This window comes from Saccostrea echinata, unplaced genomic scaffold (genome assembly GCF_033153115.1).
Source record: "Saccostrea echinata isolate AGI-Se365-2 ecotype Australia unplaced genomic scaffold, CSIRO_AGI_Sech_v1 ptg000037l, whole genome shotgun sequence".
Taxonomy (NCBI): Eukaryota; Metazoa; Mollusca; class Bivalvia; order Ostreida; family Ostreidae; genus Saccostrea; species Saccostrea echinata.
The window spans coordinates 534,760-550,441 of NW_026889786.1; the positions used below are offsets into that span (position 1 = coordinate 534,760).

General features: G+C 33.0%; 1 protein-coding gene across 1 annotated transcript; it reads right to left on the reverse strand.

The window, feature by feature from the left end:
• Positions 1–1,427: 1,427 nt before the first annotated feature.
• LOC133200125 (uncharacterized) lies at positions 1,428–12,547 on the reverse strand. The gene is made up of 4 exons (XM_061335872.1): positions 12,526–12,547; positions 4,400–5,891; positions 4,010–4,190; positions 1,428–1,856 (listed from the first exon to the last, which is right to left on the reverse strand). The coding sequence occupies exons 2-4, from the start codon at positions 5,597–5,599 to the stop codon at positions 1,726–1,728; spliced, it is 1,512 nt and encodes a 503-aa protein (XP_061191856.1). The 5' UTR covers positions 5,600–5,891; positions 12,526–12,547; the 3' UTR covers positions 1,428–1,725.
• Positions 12,548–15,682: the final 3,135 nt, after the last annotated feature.

Genomic DNA, 15,682 nt, shown 5'->3' on the forward strand with positions numbered 1-15,682 from the left:
CTCCCTCCTTCCTGATCAAATTCAAACTTAACCTCCTATCTGAAATGACCCTTAATTGATAATTAAATTGAACAATCAGGCGCTTTTACTCCTCCTGAAAGTTCCAGGCGTAATTTTTGTTTCCATTTTCCTGCCATTTTACGCCAGGAAAATCTGAACTTGCCAATTGACGCCCGGTAAGTAGAAATAACGCCTGGAAGACGCCTCTTATATTCAGGCGTAACTTTTCAAAAACTCTGTCTCCACCTCAAGTACGCCCGGAATTTGCCAATTCCTGCTAGATTCCACCCATATTCCAGGCGGAATCCGCCTTTAAAATTCATACAGGTATAATATTTCTCATTAATACAGAATAAAATTTATACTTTCCTTAAGTGTTAAGGTTAAAGTTGACTTTAGTTGTGAAAATTCCAGGATATGTGTCAATCAAATGCGTCCCAAGATTCATAGTTTTAAAAATCTCCAGATGAAAGAAGTTTCTAAACACACTTTTATTACATTTGGGCATATGAGTCATGATATTATACTGAAAATTTTAGAAAATATTAACTTCAAATCTGTGTTCAAGTCCCTATAACAATACTCAAATTCAGTTTTTCAGTATTTTTGTAGCATAATTCACAGGCCAATCAAACAAGAGCCCCGTTGGCCACAATGCTTGCCTGAGTCATCTTGGCCCTGCTTTTTTTTTCAGAACATTGGTTCCACCCTAGCCCAAGAGGCCATGATTTGAACCAACTATACTTCCTGATGATGATATCTGCATAAAATATGACTAGTTATCATCACTATGCTGATCTTTTCAAGAAGATTTTTTTTTTCTTTGATTCTCTATTGTGGCTCCATCCTATCCCCAGAGGTCAAAAACTTGAATCTACTGGTCTTTACACATTAATACATGTATCACTAATCATGACTCTATCCTTCATGAAAGGAAGATTTTTCCCCCTACATATTCCCATATGAAACTTTGTAAAAACCTATTGTGGCCCTATCCTATTCCCCAGGGCCATGTTTTTAACAAACTAGAATTTGCACTACCTGAGGGTGCTTACATATAAATATCACTAATTACGGTCCTGCTATAGTTGAGAAGATTTTTAAAAATATTTTCCAATATATTCCAATGATTTTTTTTTGGACATCTACCCTTTTTTGCCTTTTCTTGATTATCTCTGCTTCACCCAAGAAGACTCAGGACCAAGTTTGGTTGAAATTGTCCAAATGGCTCAAGAGAAAAAGATATAATGCTAAATTAATTACAGTACCTTGTTTGATACTGTTTATTTTACTGCATGTACTTGGATTCAGTTCATCTATGTACTAACACCTCAGCATGCATTTATGAGATTTAGAGTAAGAAACTATGTGGAAATATGGTTGATCCATTAATGCAAATGACCACAAACCAAGAAAAAAAAAAGAACTTGCATATCCAAATTATTTATTTTTCATGAATATAAAAGTGTCACGCTTTCAAACAGACGATAGTGCATAATAAATATCACAGAGATTGATATCATTCATGGCACAAGTTTTTTTTTTCCAGATTTAGCTTCCTGTAGTTTTGTATCAAAATAATAGATAACTCAAATCCTTCCTTAAACCAAAGATCTTGTTTAAACAGTTATACAAGTGTTAAAAAGGTATTTAAGATTCCATGGTGTAAAAAGAGACTCATAATATTTTCTTCCTGAATACATTAAATAAAAAGGGCATTTTTTTTCAAGATTTTAATAAAGGCAACAATTCAGCATGACCAAAGTCTCTTGCAATGTCTTCAGCAGTCAGATGTCCCATTGTTAAGTTTGCATTTGCTCCCATTTTCAACAGCTTTTCCACCACTTCACTATTTCCTGAAACAATACAAAATAGATGCCAGAACATAAACAGCTGTAAGAGGGTCATTCACAGTCAATTATCTGATTTTTTTAATTGCCATTTTAATGATATGTTATCAGCTTTTAGACCAGGGTATGGCTGTCAGAGTGTATTGCTAAAAATTGTTGAAGATTGGAAGTTTGCTCTTGATCATAAAAAATATACTGCAGCAATTATGATGGATTTATCTAAAGCCTTTGATTGTATTCCACATGATCTAGTTTTAGCAAAATTAAATGCATATGGTTTTACAAATGCAGCTACAAGTCTAATTTCAAGCTATTTAAGCAATCGAAAACAATGTGTGAAACTGGGAAATGCTTGTAGTGATTTTTTAGAATTGTACAAAGGTGTTCCACAAGGTTCAATACTTGGTCCTGTTATTTTTAATATTTTTATCAATGATATTTTTCATTTTGTATCTGATTGCGACCTCTACAACTATGCTGATGATAACACTCTCTCGAACTCGAGCGACAATATTATCTCACTAAAAAATACATTAGAAGCTAATTGTTCAACCCTAGTTAAGTGGTTTGAAGATAACCAAATGCAAGCCAATCCTGATAAATTCCAAGCTATATGTCTCGGAAAGAAAACAAAACAGGAAAACATTTGTTTTGAAATTGGTAATATGATTAATCCGGAAAACGAAGTAAAATTACTTGGCGTGACTATAGATTTTGAACTTAAGTTTAGCTCTCATATTTCAAACATTTGTAAGAAAGCTTCACAACAACTGAATGTACTTAAAAGAATAGGGGTTCACCTGACTAAATTAGGAAAACTAACAATCTATCATACATTTCTCATGTCAAACTTCAATTATTGTCCATTAGTTTGGCATTTTTGTGGTGAACGAGGGACAAGAAAAGTGGAAAAAATACAGGAAAGAGCACTGCGTTTCATTTACAAAAACTCATATAGTTATCTTCTGGATAAATCAAAATTGCCATGCCTCAAACTCCGGCGTATTAGAACAATGGCCATAGAATGTTTTAAGATTTTAGACAAACAAAGCCCATCTTACCTGCACGATTTTATCCATATTAAAAAAAACGCCATATTCTTTTAGATATAAGAAAACTGCTGTTTTACCAAAAACAAGATCAACAACATACGGTTTGAAGTCTTTTAGATATGAATCCGCAAAACTCTGGAATTCTTTACCAGAATCTTTTAGAAATATTAGTACTTTTAACCAATTCAAATCAAATATAAGTAGTTGGTACGGAAATAGTTGTAATTGCTGCGCTTGTCGCTAAATTTTATTTTTAGATAATAGTAAACAAGGTTTATTTCAGTTTGTTGGTCTTAATGTGATGAATACTATGTCATATGTCATTGTAATGCATCACGGGCTATATTGATATTTTAGAAGTGTGATTTTTAAGTACTGTTTCTTGTTTATTCTGTATTATTGTATTATATGTAATATTATTATGTAGTCGGAAAATAGCTCTTCAGAGCTAATGTTTTTTGTTTGATTTACCCAACTTTAAATAAATAATATCTTATCTTATCTAGATTCAATCTAACAACAAGTATATTTAACTTTCTGAAAATGTATACCATATACCCGGTACTTAAAATAAATACTTAAGTATATCTGATATCATTCATCTTTTAAATTTTCATAGCTGCACTCTAATATTTATTGATACCAAAATACCACAGTCTTGAAATGTACTTTTTCGTTGTTATGCATGTACATTACACAAATATTTCATTATATTAAATATTCAGTTGTATCAAAGTAGCGTGGTATAGTGTGGTACATGTACTTAGTTTATTCCATGATGCATGCCACTTTCAATATTATTACCGGTATTATTTTTTGCAATAAATCCCCAAATAAAAGAAACATTCAGTGTTCTTCTGTTTATATTTCTTTTTCCATATAAATTGTTTTCCAAATAAACTTTCACTTGGATTTACCTATCTTTTATCATATCTTATTTTAATAAATCTAAGTGACCCTTTTACACTATGCACTCCAATGCAGTGGAATAAGCTAAAGTAACTTTCTTTTATTCTAGTATACTTGCAGATCACAATACTTTTGTAAAAAAATATTGTCATATTTTCACAACAGTATTATTGTTACACCCCTAATTAATATATATACCTAGCATAATAGCCAGATGGAGGGGTGTGGCCTCTTCACACTGGGAGTTTTTGTTGTTGATATCAATCCGTGGATTCTGTAGCAGTATAGTGACTAAATCAACATTGCCGTTATTGGCTGCAGCATGGAGTGGTGTATTTCCAGTATCAGCTGCACAGTTTACATCAATTGGAGGCTTCACCTGAAACAATCATATATTTTTAATTGAAATGAATTTATAAACATTATATGATAATAACCCTGAGTCTTTATATCTGTCAAAAAAAAGAAAAGAGAATCCTTATTTTATTTAGAAAAAAAATTAAGCTACAATAAACTTGTGAGTGCATAAATGTCTCGCAGAAATATCTTTGAAACTTTTAAAATGTTCTCTTGAAATTTGAGTCCTACCCTGTTTATTAAGTAATGCAGAATACTGGGTTGATTGTACATCACTGCTGTAAAGATGTATGTTCTGTTGTGGCTGTCCTTGTAGTGTGGATTTACAAGAGCTGTGGTGATATAGTAATGTAAGACATCCACCAATCCGAGTCGGATTGCTTGTACCACTCTCTGATGATGAACGGATTCCTTGGAGGATGAAGAGAGTAGTGAGCGATCTTGAGTTGGTGAAATGTCTCGTTTCAAATTGCGATAAAAATTCACAATAGCAGTCCAAACACTCAAAAGTGTAAAGGATCGCATGGCTAGAATCCACTGTGCATATTGTTTGTTACGAGTTGAACACTTAACATCGGATAACAATCGCTTGTAGCTTGTTTGTTTTTCAGATGACAAAACATCCAAGTAATCCAGAAATAAATAGGGTCCCTTGCTACTTAGAAGTATTCCAGGGTACTCCCTAAACACAGCTGTGATAAGGCCGAGTATGTCACGATTTGTGATCTTTCTCTGCTCTTTTCCAACAGTAAAGGCAAAGTTAGCCTCCTCCACAATAATTTCATATTCTAGTTCAAATATTTCATTTTTCTGCTGATCAGGAAAGTCAGATAGCCAGAAATGGGCAAACTGTACAAACTTCTCAGAATTTTGACAAAATTCACACAATTTCTGAACATTTTCGTTAGCTCTAGACAGCCAACTAGATACTACTGTGGCATCAATATAGCACATCATGTCATCAAAGTTTGTGGTGTTGGCTCGAACTCTTTTGTCAACTACTGGTGAAGATACTTCGTCTACATCTTGATTTTCAGAAATGATTGACCCAAAAGAAGTGGAAGCAACTGGTGGTAATACCTCAGCTTTTGGGAGTTCATAGGTTCCAGGAACAATATTAAGTACTGGTTTCTTGTCTCTCTTCTTTCTCTTTTTTGGTTTTGTTTTCTTAGGAATTGCATCAGTTTCTACAGCAGTTTCCGGTGGGGTGCTGCTGCACGTGTTTGTGACACACCCAGAGTCTGGAGACACGTGACGTTCCACAGATGGTAAACGTTTTGAACTGTCTACAGAGCTTGCACTACTGACAGAAAGTGTATCTAAATCTTTTATTACAACTTCTTCATCGGAAAATATTTCTTCATCACTATCTCGCACTGTCAGTCTAGACACACATATTAAGTCCCTCAGATCTCTCACACCTCGACTCATTGTTATATATATATATATTTACATAAAAAATTTCACAGGCTTTTTGGACGGAATTTAAAAGAAGGTACTGTTCGTGTAAGTCACATGGTTAATACATGTGAATTTCAATTTCCACTCTTACTCGGACATCCAGTGCTAAGAATGCACTGGTGAGTAGATAGGGTAGGCAAAACTTGGATTGCCAAGCAACACGAAAAAACAAAAGCAAAATCTTTGACAAGCTTCTGGCAAACTGAGCATATGACTGGCTAAGGGTTTGCAGAATCATTTGGTTGGTTTCCAATATTTAGATCTGAAATAATATTAAGGAAGTCTTTATTATTAAAAGCAATGTCTTAGATGTATTTCACATATGAAAATTAATAATATTAGTACAGTACAAATTGGAGCAGAAGGGCTTACTAACAAACAGGAATTAATTTATTTTTGAGAAAGAAAAAGTTCAGGAATGTAAATTGTAATTACATGTGTAAAGATTCGAAAACTTTGCCCTATGTAATAAGTTTTCAACAACATTCAGTATCCATGACATAAACCTAAATAGGAAGATTTCAATTTATCAAAGAGTCGAGAACTTCAGCAACTTCAGAATAAATGGTAACTTGTTGTACATGTAGGAGAGGGTAGTACATGGGAGTTTGTCACCATTAGAAGATTATGAAGGCTGTTGAAAATAAAGGGCATTTTGGTGCTGTTATCTATTTTCCTTTCTCAGTGTCAAAATAAGGTAAATGTTTCTGGTCTGACAAAACTTTGTCCGGTCTGAGAGAACAATGGACTTTGTCAGACCAAATGTCTGACAGTGATAAATGTATCAAAATTTGGACAAGTCTGATACATTCAATAAATATTGTTTACATAGTGAAATTTGACAAAAATAAAAGTCTGACAATGAAGTGCCTGTGACACATACTTAGAGTCATTTTTTGACAGTATCAATTTGGAAATAAATACAGGTGATGCAGTCAAAGTTGAAAGATCTTGCAAAAATATAAGAGTCTGTAGAGTCGACCACTGAATTGCTGATTCAACTAAATTTATCAATTTACTTCAAAGATTGTATCTGCAAGTGAGTTAAGGCTAGGTGTGGGGGTCATATGCAAATGAGCTAATTAAAACTATTATATACATGACACAGAACAGGTTTAAACTTACTTTCTTATACATACTTAGTACCTATGACATGGTTTAGCAAAATACACATTATTATGTCATTGTTTGTACGCAGTACAGTTAAGGTGCGCAATGGAAATATCGACAAATTTTTGTGATTAAAAATGTATTCATAATCAGGATGGCGATTATTTTTAGTACAATATATATATCAGACAAATGTAATTACAGATAATAACTACATATTGAGGACGATTAGATTTTATATTTAGACTTGTCACATGATGCAGCAGTCACGTGATTTTAGCACATTTACTTGCAGTATTGAGGTCACCTAAAAATTTCACTAGTGAAAGGGCATAACGAAGTTAAAATTCTAAGTTTAGATTATAAATATTTTCAATACGCATTGTAGTTTCTAAAAAGTGCTGCGATCCTACATAGATTCTGCTATTTCATTGTTAATATCGTATTTGTATGATCGCATGGTGTATTTTTTGCTGGTCAACGGCATTAAATATAGATATAATTAAATTATTTTCAAGATTTCATCAGGATCGCAGCATTTTTCATATACCTGAATACTTCTAGAATTGATTTGTAAAAGCTTACTATGATCCTTTGAGTGAATGCCCTTGCATTAAGACCCCTACATTACCCTCCGATGTACTTGCGTACAAATATACAGCAGTATCTATTAAATAGGAAATGTACGGAAAATATTTTAATAAAATCGTAAAGAAGACAATGAATCCAAGTTAATGGCTTATGAAATATCTGTAAATAATATTTTATTTAATTATAGAATACATTTTTCGTTGAGAAAATATAATACGTGATCCGCCTCTCACTGCATACAAACTGCGTCAAGTTTTACGAAATGACGTCACATCTACAAGTGCATTGCGATCAGTGACTTGTTTATACCTTGTAATGTGGGGTTTAACTAACGACAAAAGAGCATGTTGTAGTAAGTTTTGATGTAGTTTGATGGTCTCCTACAGTTTAAAATAGCAAATCATTTCATTTTGTGGTATATTTAAGAATTGTTGGTTTTGTATGATGTCATAGTTAATTTTTCCCGTACAAATTAGGCTCCGACCCCTTTTTGTAGCCTTAACTGTGCTGCGTAGTAAGTTACTACTCAAAATTGATAAACAATATCAATAAAACAGCTTCAGCACAAAGGCATAGCATATTTAATTTGACAAAAACAAGATTTAATAATGAGCACAATATAGACCCTTCTCCTATGACACATTTTGCTTAGGAGTTATTCCCCTTAGCCGCCATCTTGTATAGCAAAGCAGTGAATTTACCTCTTTGAGCAACCAATTTTAAACATGCATTCAAGAAAAATATGGGGGAAAATATTTACAATCTTATTATCATGAATTAATAGAGGATATAACAAATGTGTATTCATAAGAAAAATAGTGTTATCTTTACCTCAGTAACCAGTATAAGAAATTGAACTTGGTTGAATAATGAAGGGATCTGGGAATGTTGCCCTACAATATGGCGGCTAAGGGAAATAACTCCTAGGCAAAATATGTCATAGGAAAAGGGTCTATTCCAGAGATTGATGATATTACTGCACAAATGTCTACAGTTCAATTGTTGTTACTATTTGTGGTGTTTTGATTTGAAACAATTCATGCACCAGATTTGTGCAGCTATATCATTAATTGCTGATCATTGGAATAACTTCCTCTTAAAAAACAATAATTCTGTAAAATTAAATAAGATACACCTTTAAGCCAAATCTGTTTTGTTGACGTTGTTTATTACCTCAAGTAGTAAAGAACAATGATGTCATAATATGATGTCATAATGTGTATAGTCTATAACATCGCTAGTACTAAACAGGTATTAAAAAGCAAGTTTAAACCTTCTCTTTATAAAATACAAACCTCTAAATGTGTTTTAATTTTAACTCATTAGCATAGAAACACCCACACTAGTCTTAACTCACTCTTATTATAATACTATAACACAGGTCATGGTGACAGGTGGGTACATACCTCTAATTATTTTTAGAATCGGTAGGGGAAGAAAGTAGTGCAGAAAAAATTACAAGTTCCTTAATTTGCAGAACTGAATAAAAAAAACTGTGATAATGTATTAAACTGAGCCTCATACTTAATGATAAGGAGTATGTTCCCTTGCAAAAAAGCTTGGCAGATGTAATTTATCAATAAGATCAGCAGAATTATTTTATGTATTATAACACCAGTGAGAAGTCTGGAATTCCCCTACTTTCACTTTCATTTTCAGAGGTTAACGCAGACAGACGCATTTTGCCGGAAAACGAATCTGACATGCCACCTCGAGATTTTAACCAAGGAAAGACAACTTGATTTGCTTTGATTTGAGGGGTCACTCACTGCTGAACGAAAATTAGGGACATTGCTATGTGAAGAAACGTTAACATTGCCGCCTATGGGAAAACAATTAGTGGACTGTACCCAATATGTGGAGCCTATTGGTAAGAGAAAATTCTCATAGATCTTTATTTTCTTGTGAACTTGGTGTTTACTATCATTTCCAATTGTTTAAATTTATGAAGGAAGCACATTTTAATTTGTTTATACATATTTTGAAACAAATTGATTTGTTAATAGCCCCCCCCCCCCTTACCCCCTTAGGAACAGACAGCTTATGCTCATATCTTCCATTGTGTACACATGTACATGTAGCATGTAAATTAAATGTATCGATTTTATACAATTTATTAATTCAGAGCCATTAATAGATATTTAGAAAAAGAAGACTTATTTTAGAAGTACATCCACCACTATTGTTTATTTTCAATACACAAAAAATCACAAATGAGGACGGAATCGGTATTCAGTAAAGTTCAAGGTCAAAGTGAAAGTAGGGTGGCAGTAAGTTATCGAAACTGCTTAGTGCTACCTAGTGCTGAGTCTTGCAGTATGTAGGTGATATGCACTTGTCATTTTATGAAAGAGGTAATGAAAAAAAAGGTTTCCATGCCTTATTACAATATTTGTAAATGAAAACTTTTATTTTCATGGAATAGAATTACATGAATGAGGACATAGTATACATGTGCATTCTTTCAAAGAAGTTGGTCAGACTACAGTTCTGTGGAAGTTAAGCAGTGTGTGCATGAACATGCACACTAACATTTTTTATATTTTACATGTATTAACTGCATTACATGTATTTGTCTAATGTATAATTATTGTCAGTAAACATGCTTTTTACCTGTATTATTAATTTACATGTAATTTAACAATGTTGAGACTAATCAGTGCAAATTCATAATTTTCAATTGATATCAAATTATGGGCATAAAAGGAATGTGGTAGGATTGTGTGTGTTTGATGTCTGTCTGTGAATGTTTTAGGTGCTTTTGATGCTGATAAATTATTGCACCATTTTTTAAATTGATTTCTTTTTTAGGTTGATGGTGATACAGGACAACTTCCAGGTTCATGCAGATGGTGTTTAAAGCTATCAGTCAGTAAAAACAAACTCATTTGAACACATCTTGAGTCTTCACATGTAAAATGATGGCAGTACTTTCAATATGTAAGTTGAATTTTCTAAAGCTTCTTTGTGTGTGTGTGTGTGGGGGGGGGGGGGGGGGGGGGTTGGGGGGTTGGAGGGGAGGGAGGTGGTGTTAAAGCTTAGAAAATAGAGATTTTAAATGAATATTTGAGCTATGAAAGTGACCATCAAACTAATCTGTACATGTATGCTATATATTTTACAGCTAATATAATTTGAAAAGAATTTCAAAACAATATTTTACATTCATAGTGTTGTGCATGATAAAATATTAAGATTAAAAAATACTAGAGTTAAAATTTCTTTAATATTTGTCAGTCAAAACGAGCGACTTGTAAGGAAATTCAAAATTTTCAAAGTTCTCTTTCATTTTTCTACAAATTACAAAATGGTTACCATGGAAACAAAACATTTTCTGTAGACTATTTATTTGATCTGCTCATGCAAGTATTTTTATTATTTTATAGTTATAATGAATATTTTAGTTCTAATTTCATCTTTAATTAAAAGTACGGGAAAAGTAACACTACATGTGTAATAAGCAATCCATTATTATGATGTCATTATGACGTCATAGATGAGTGAACTTGCATTGGCGTAAAAATTCCTTTGAAACAGATGAATGTACACAAGAATATATAGGCTTATAACGTTTTTATTCCTACACCAATTTTCTTGAATGATACATCAATGGACAGGAAATAATCAGTACTTTCTATTTTTACTACTTTCGGGGTATTTTAATAAACTTAATTTTTTTGTCTATCATGGAGAAACAATGAATTCAAGGGTGAGGGATGATCAAATTTGTGCAAAAATGCATTGATTTTTTGAAATAAGAGAAATGGACCCATATGAGTGCTTGATTGTAATTTTGCTTGATGTATTTAAAGTCATGAAAGAGAATAAAAATGGTATAAGTACATTAATAGGCTAACCGATGACTTAAATGTGGGTGCAGTTGTGGCTAGATGGAAGCATTTTTAAAGGATTTTGCATATAGAACTGTGCATGCTGTAAAATCTTTATTAATGATTGAATTTTCCTGAAATTTGGCATAGTGTCACTACATAGACTGTAGTATACCTTATGATGTAAAATATTGTAAAATCCAGAAAATAATTTTTCATATTGGGTACATACCTCTAATTATTTTTAGAATCGGTAGGGGAAGAAAGTAGTGCAGAAAAAATTACAAGTTCCTTAATTTGCAGAACTGAATAAAAAAAACTGTGATAATGTATTAAACTGAGCCTCATACTTAATGATAAGGAGTATGTTCCCCTGCAAAAAAGCTTGGCAGATGTAATTTATCAATAAGATCAGCAGAATTATTTTATGTATTATAACACCAGTGAGAAGTCTGGAATTCCCCTACTTTCACTTTCATTTTCAGAGGTTAACGCAGACAGACGCATTTTGCCGGAAAACGAATCTGACATGCCACCTCGAGATTTTAACCAAGGAAAGACAACTTGATTTGCTTTGATTTGAGGGGTCACTCACTGCTGAACGAAAATTAGGGACATTGCTATGTGAAGAAACGTTAACATTGCCGCCTATGGGAAAACAATTAGTGGACTGTACCCAGGTGATACATATCGTAATCTCATAGGTGGGTAAAAAACTAACTCTTATCTGTCTTATAGTGTGCAAGAACTAACCTCAATCTCTTGTGAGGATGAGAGACTCCTTATCAGTCAAATAGTATGTGAAAACTTCCTGTTATTTTTTAGCAGGTGCAAGACTAACCCTAATCACTCAAGAGGCAGCACTAAATTTTACGTCATAATTAATGGAACAAGAGAGTGAATATGGTGACCTATAATGTTAAGTCTATCCTAGAATTATTTTTTTTAAAGATTCACTACCATGAAGAAATAAGTATGGACATGGGATTTTGCATATAGGCCTATCCAAAAAAAAATGCACTGGTGTTTCAAAAAATATTCCTAACAAATGAGAATACTTTAATTTTTCCTATATCTGGTAATGCTCAAATACGAGATTACCTTTGTGCACATGTAAATTTCATTACTTTTCATTACAATGTATTTTCATGCTAACCCAAATTACCCAATTATCTTTTTACTGCACATTCCTGTTTAAAAAGCTCCGGGCCATTTTATCATGTTAGTCTACAAGAATCATTTGGATTGAATTAGTTTTTTTTTAATAAACCTCGTCATCAATGCTTTATATACCTTAACAGACAACTGTATACAAAACACATATGTCATTTTTTTTCAGAAATGATTAGTTACAGTTAAAAATACCTTCTCAGTTTAGCTGTTTGGGTGTCAAGGTGGCATAAAAAATTTACGTCTGCCGAGCGCTTCATCGTAAGTAAATTTAAAACAATTTGCAAAGCGTTTTCAGTACGTAGAAATTGGTAGGTCGATCCCAACCCCCTTTATCACTAGACTGGTATTGCCTGTCTCTATCGTTCGAAAGTATATTGTATATCGCGCATATCAGACAGGCAAGCCAGTCTATTTTATCACAATATCAAAGATGAAGTAATTTGTTATGGGGAGCATAAATTTAAGTCACTCTGTCATAAAACCTTATTAGATTATGTAAAAAATTGGTATACAAGTCAACAAAGTTATACCGACGGTAAATTAAGCACATATGTAAAACTCAAACAAAATTGGGGTTATGAGAACTATTTATCAGTAGTTAAAATTTTTCATCACAGAAAATCTCTATGTAAATTAAGAATTTCTTGTCACAGATTGCAAATTGAAGTGGGAAGATTTACCAACATCCCTCGAGAAGATCGATTATGCAATAGATGTAATTCTAACAGTGTAGATGATGAAACTCATTTTTTGATAACATGTATAAAAAAAATATGACCATCAAAGAAAAGAAATTTTTCAGTCAATTAAAAGTAAATTTCCAAATTTCTCGGGATTAGATGATGAACAAAAACTTTTTTGGTTACTCAATACTGAAGACAAAGAAACTCTTAATTCTGTGGGCAAATCCATAAATGATAACATGTTGTAGTAGCCATACACTTTTATATATAGTATTCCCTTTAACTGAAATAGTACAATATTATTGTTGAAATGAGCAATGTCATTTACAAATTATTATACTATCCATTGGCATATCTTTTCTTTATTATTGTAATAATTTCATACTTGTCTGTTATGGGCTCTAAATTAGAAAATAAATGTTCTGTTCTGTTCTGTTCATTGTGAAAAGGATCTACATTTGTATTACACACATATTAATCATGAATAAATACTACTTCGTCTAGGGATTTTCAAGATAATCACAATAAAAATAATAAATAAATACAATTATAAAGCTTCTCTCTCTCTCTCTCTCTCTCTCTCTCTCTCTCTCTCTCTCTCTCTCTCTCTCTCTCATTTTAAGTGAGTTTGACTTTTTTCTTTTGCTTTCCAGATGAGATCTATTTGTTTAATGTCTGTAAAATGTGTCTAGCTTTCCTCAGAAATATTCATGAATCTGAAATACGTGCTATCTCTCCACAAAAGTTGCAAGGAAATGTCATTTCAGAGACCTAAAGATTCCCTTGACACAAAATCATAGTCCGGTTTTGTTTGTTTGTTTGTTTGTTTTTTGCACCCCCCCTTTTTAATAGACTAAAGCTGTATATCTTTTTTATGCCCCCGTATCGAAGATTCGGGGGTTTATAGTTTTTTTAAAAAAAGAAAATAACAAATGAAATAAGCATTGAGGCCTCTACCGAAATAGTGAAATTCGTTACCCCAGTAAAAGATGAACACAGGCCCGTAGCAACAGTTTTAAAAGGGTGCAACTTCCCAGAAAAAAATCTGACGAGCAAAAAAAAAAAAAAATAAAATAAAATGCACTGACCAATTTGGGGTGGGTGTGTGTGTGTGTGTGTGTGTGTGTGGAATTCCATATACGACAGCCAACTGCTGACTGGTTACTACCAACTGCCACACATATTTGAATAAATTGATATTTATGTGAATTTTCATAAACCAGGAGCGGATCCAGGATTTTTTCCAGGAGGTGTCCACCCCAGCAAAAAAAATCCAACCCAGAAATTTCTTTACAAGAAAAAAAGGTAACTCCTTTCCAAAACGTGATAAACCTATTTCGTGGTTGTGGTGGTAGGGGTAGCTTCTTATGCTTCATATCTATGACTTTTCATACCAACTTAACACGGATCCGCGTTTTCGGGGGGGGTGGGGGGGGGTGTCCGAGGTCACTTTTAGTTGGTTTAGTATATTAAATGATATTAGTACATTAAATAACTCTACATATTTCAAGGGGGGTCCGGACCCCCCATCCCCCCTCCCCCTCTAGATCTGCGCATGTAAAACATAACTTATTTTGGAAAACAAGAGAGATATAAGTCTTTAATTTGAGAACATTTTTCACTATAGAAATTATCGGAAAATGGAAATTGATTTTCAATTAAAACATCTTTCCCCGCGAAACAACAAATCTTTTTTTTCAGTTTTTATGAATTGAATTAATTGAAAACGTTATTTCACAAATTCATTCCAAAGGTTTTGTTGTCTCACGGGGGGGTTGGGGGGGTTGGGTTGGGGGGTTAAAGATTAAAAACCGGAAAATAGTCATTTTAATACCAATTTCAAATGAGATAACAAATAAAAAATGTACTTTATTACTTTATCAATCTCATATGTTGAATTTCACATAAGTTAAACATACGGTGAGATTTAAGAGTCATTTATCCATTTCCATGAGTATTTGAAAATCTGGTGATGTTTTCAGCCTGATTTCAATCGATAAAATTTTCTACCCCCTTATGAAAGGAGTTGTAAGTAAGAGCTATTAACTTTTTGTCAATGGTTTTTAAAATTAGTACTTAGTACTAATGCACTTTTCTTTGCATTCAAACAAGTTTGCCATTTATATTGATTTAAAAAGATGGAAAATGTAGGCGGGAATCGAGAGTTAGTGTGCGTAGTTCTTACATGTACAATAATAACAAAATTTGGCGGATTTAGGAATTTTCAAACTGTAAAGTCGAGGAAGGAGTAAATCGGAAGAAGGATTATTTCCTCTTAAAAACAAAACATTTAATTTCTGCATTTCTTTGCAGGCAAATAATTGGGTAGCTTTTTTGACGCGGGAAAAGGGGTGGGTGGGTTCACATACGACAAAAGCACAAACTTTTAGAAGGGTCTTGAGAAACATTTGTTGATATATGTATTTATACTAGAAATATTACTGAAAATTATAATAACATAACTTTTGCCCATAGTGTAAAATATCTAGCAATATCTTTCGGTGTGTCTTTTTACCCTAGGAAAAGTACCTCTATTTGGGAATTTTTATATGTGTCTTATGTGTATCGTTTTAATGGATAATGTTAGATTTGTTAAAACATTCGTGGTGGGGGGGGGGGGCGTACTAACTAAATTTCCAACAATACATATACTATACAGACGCCTG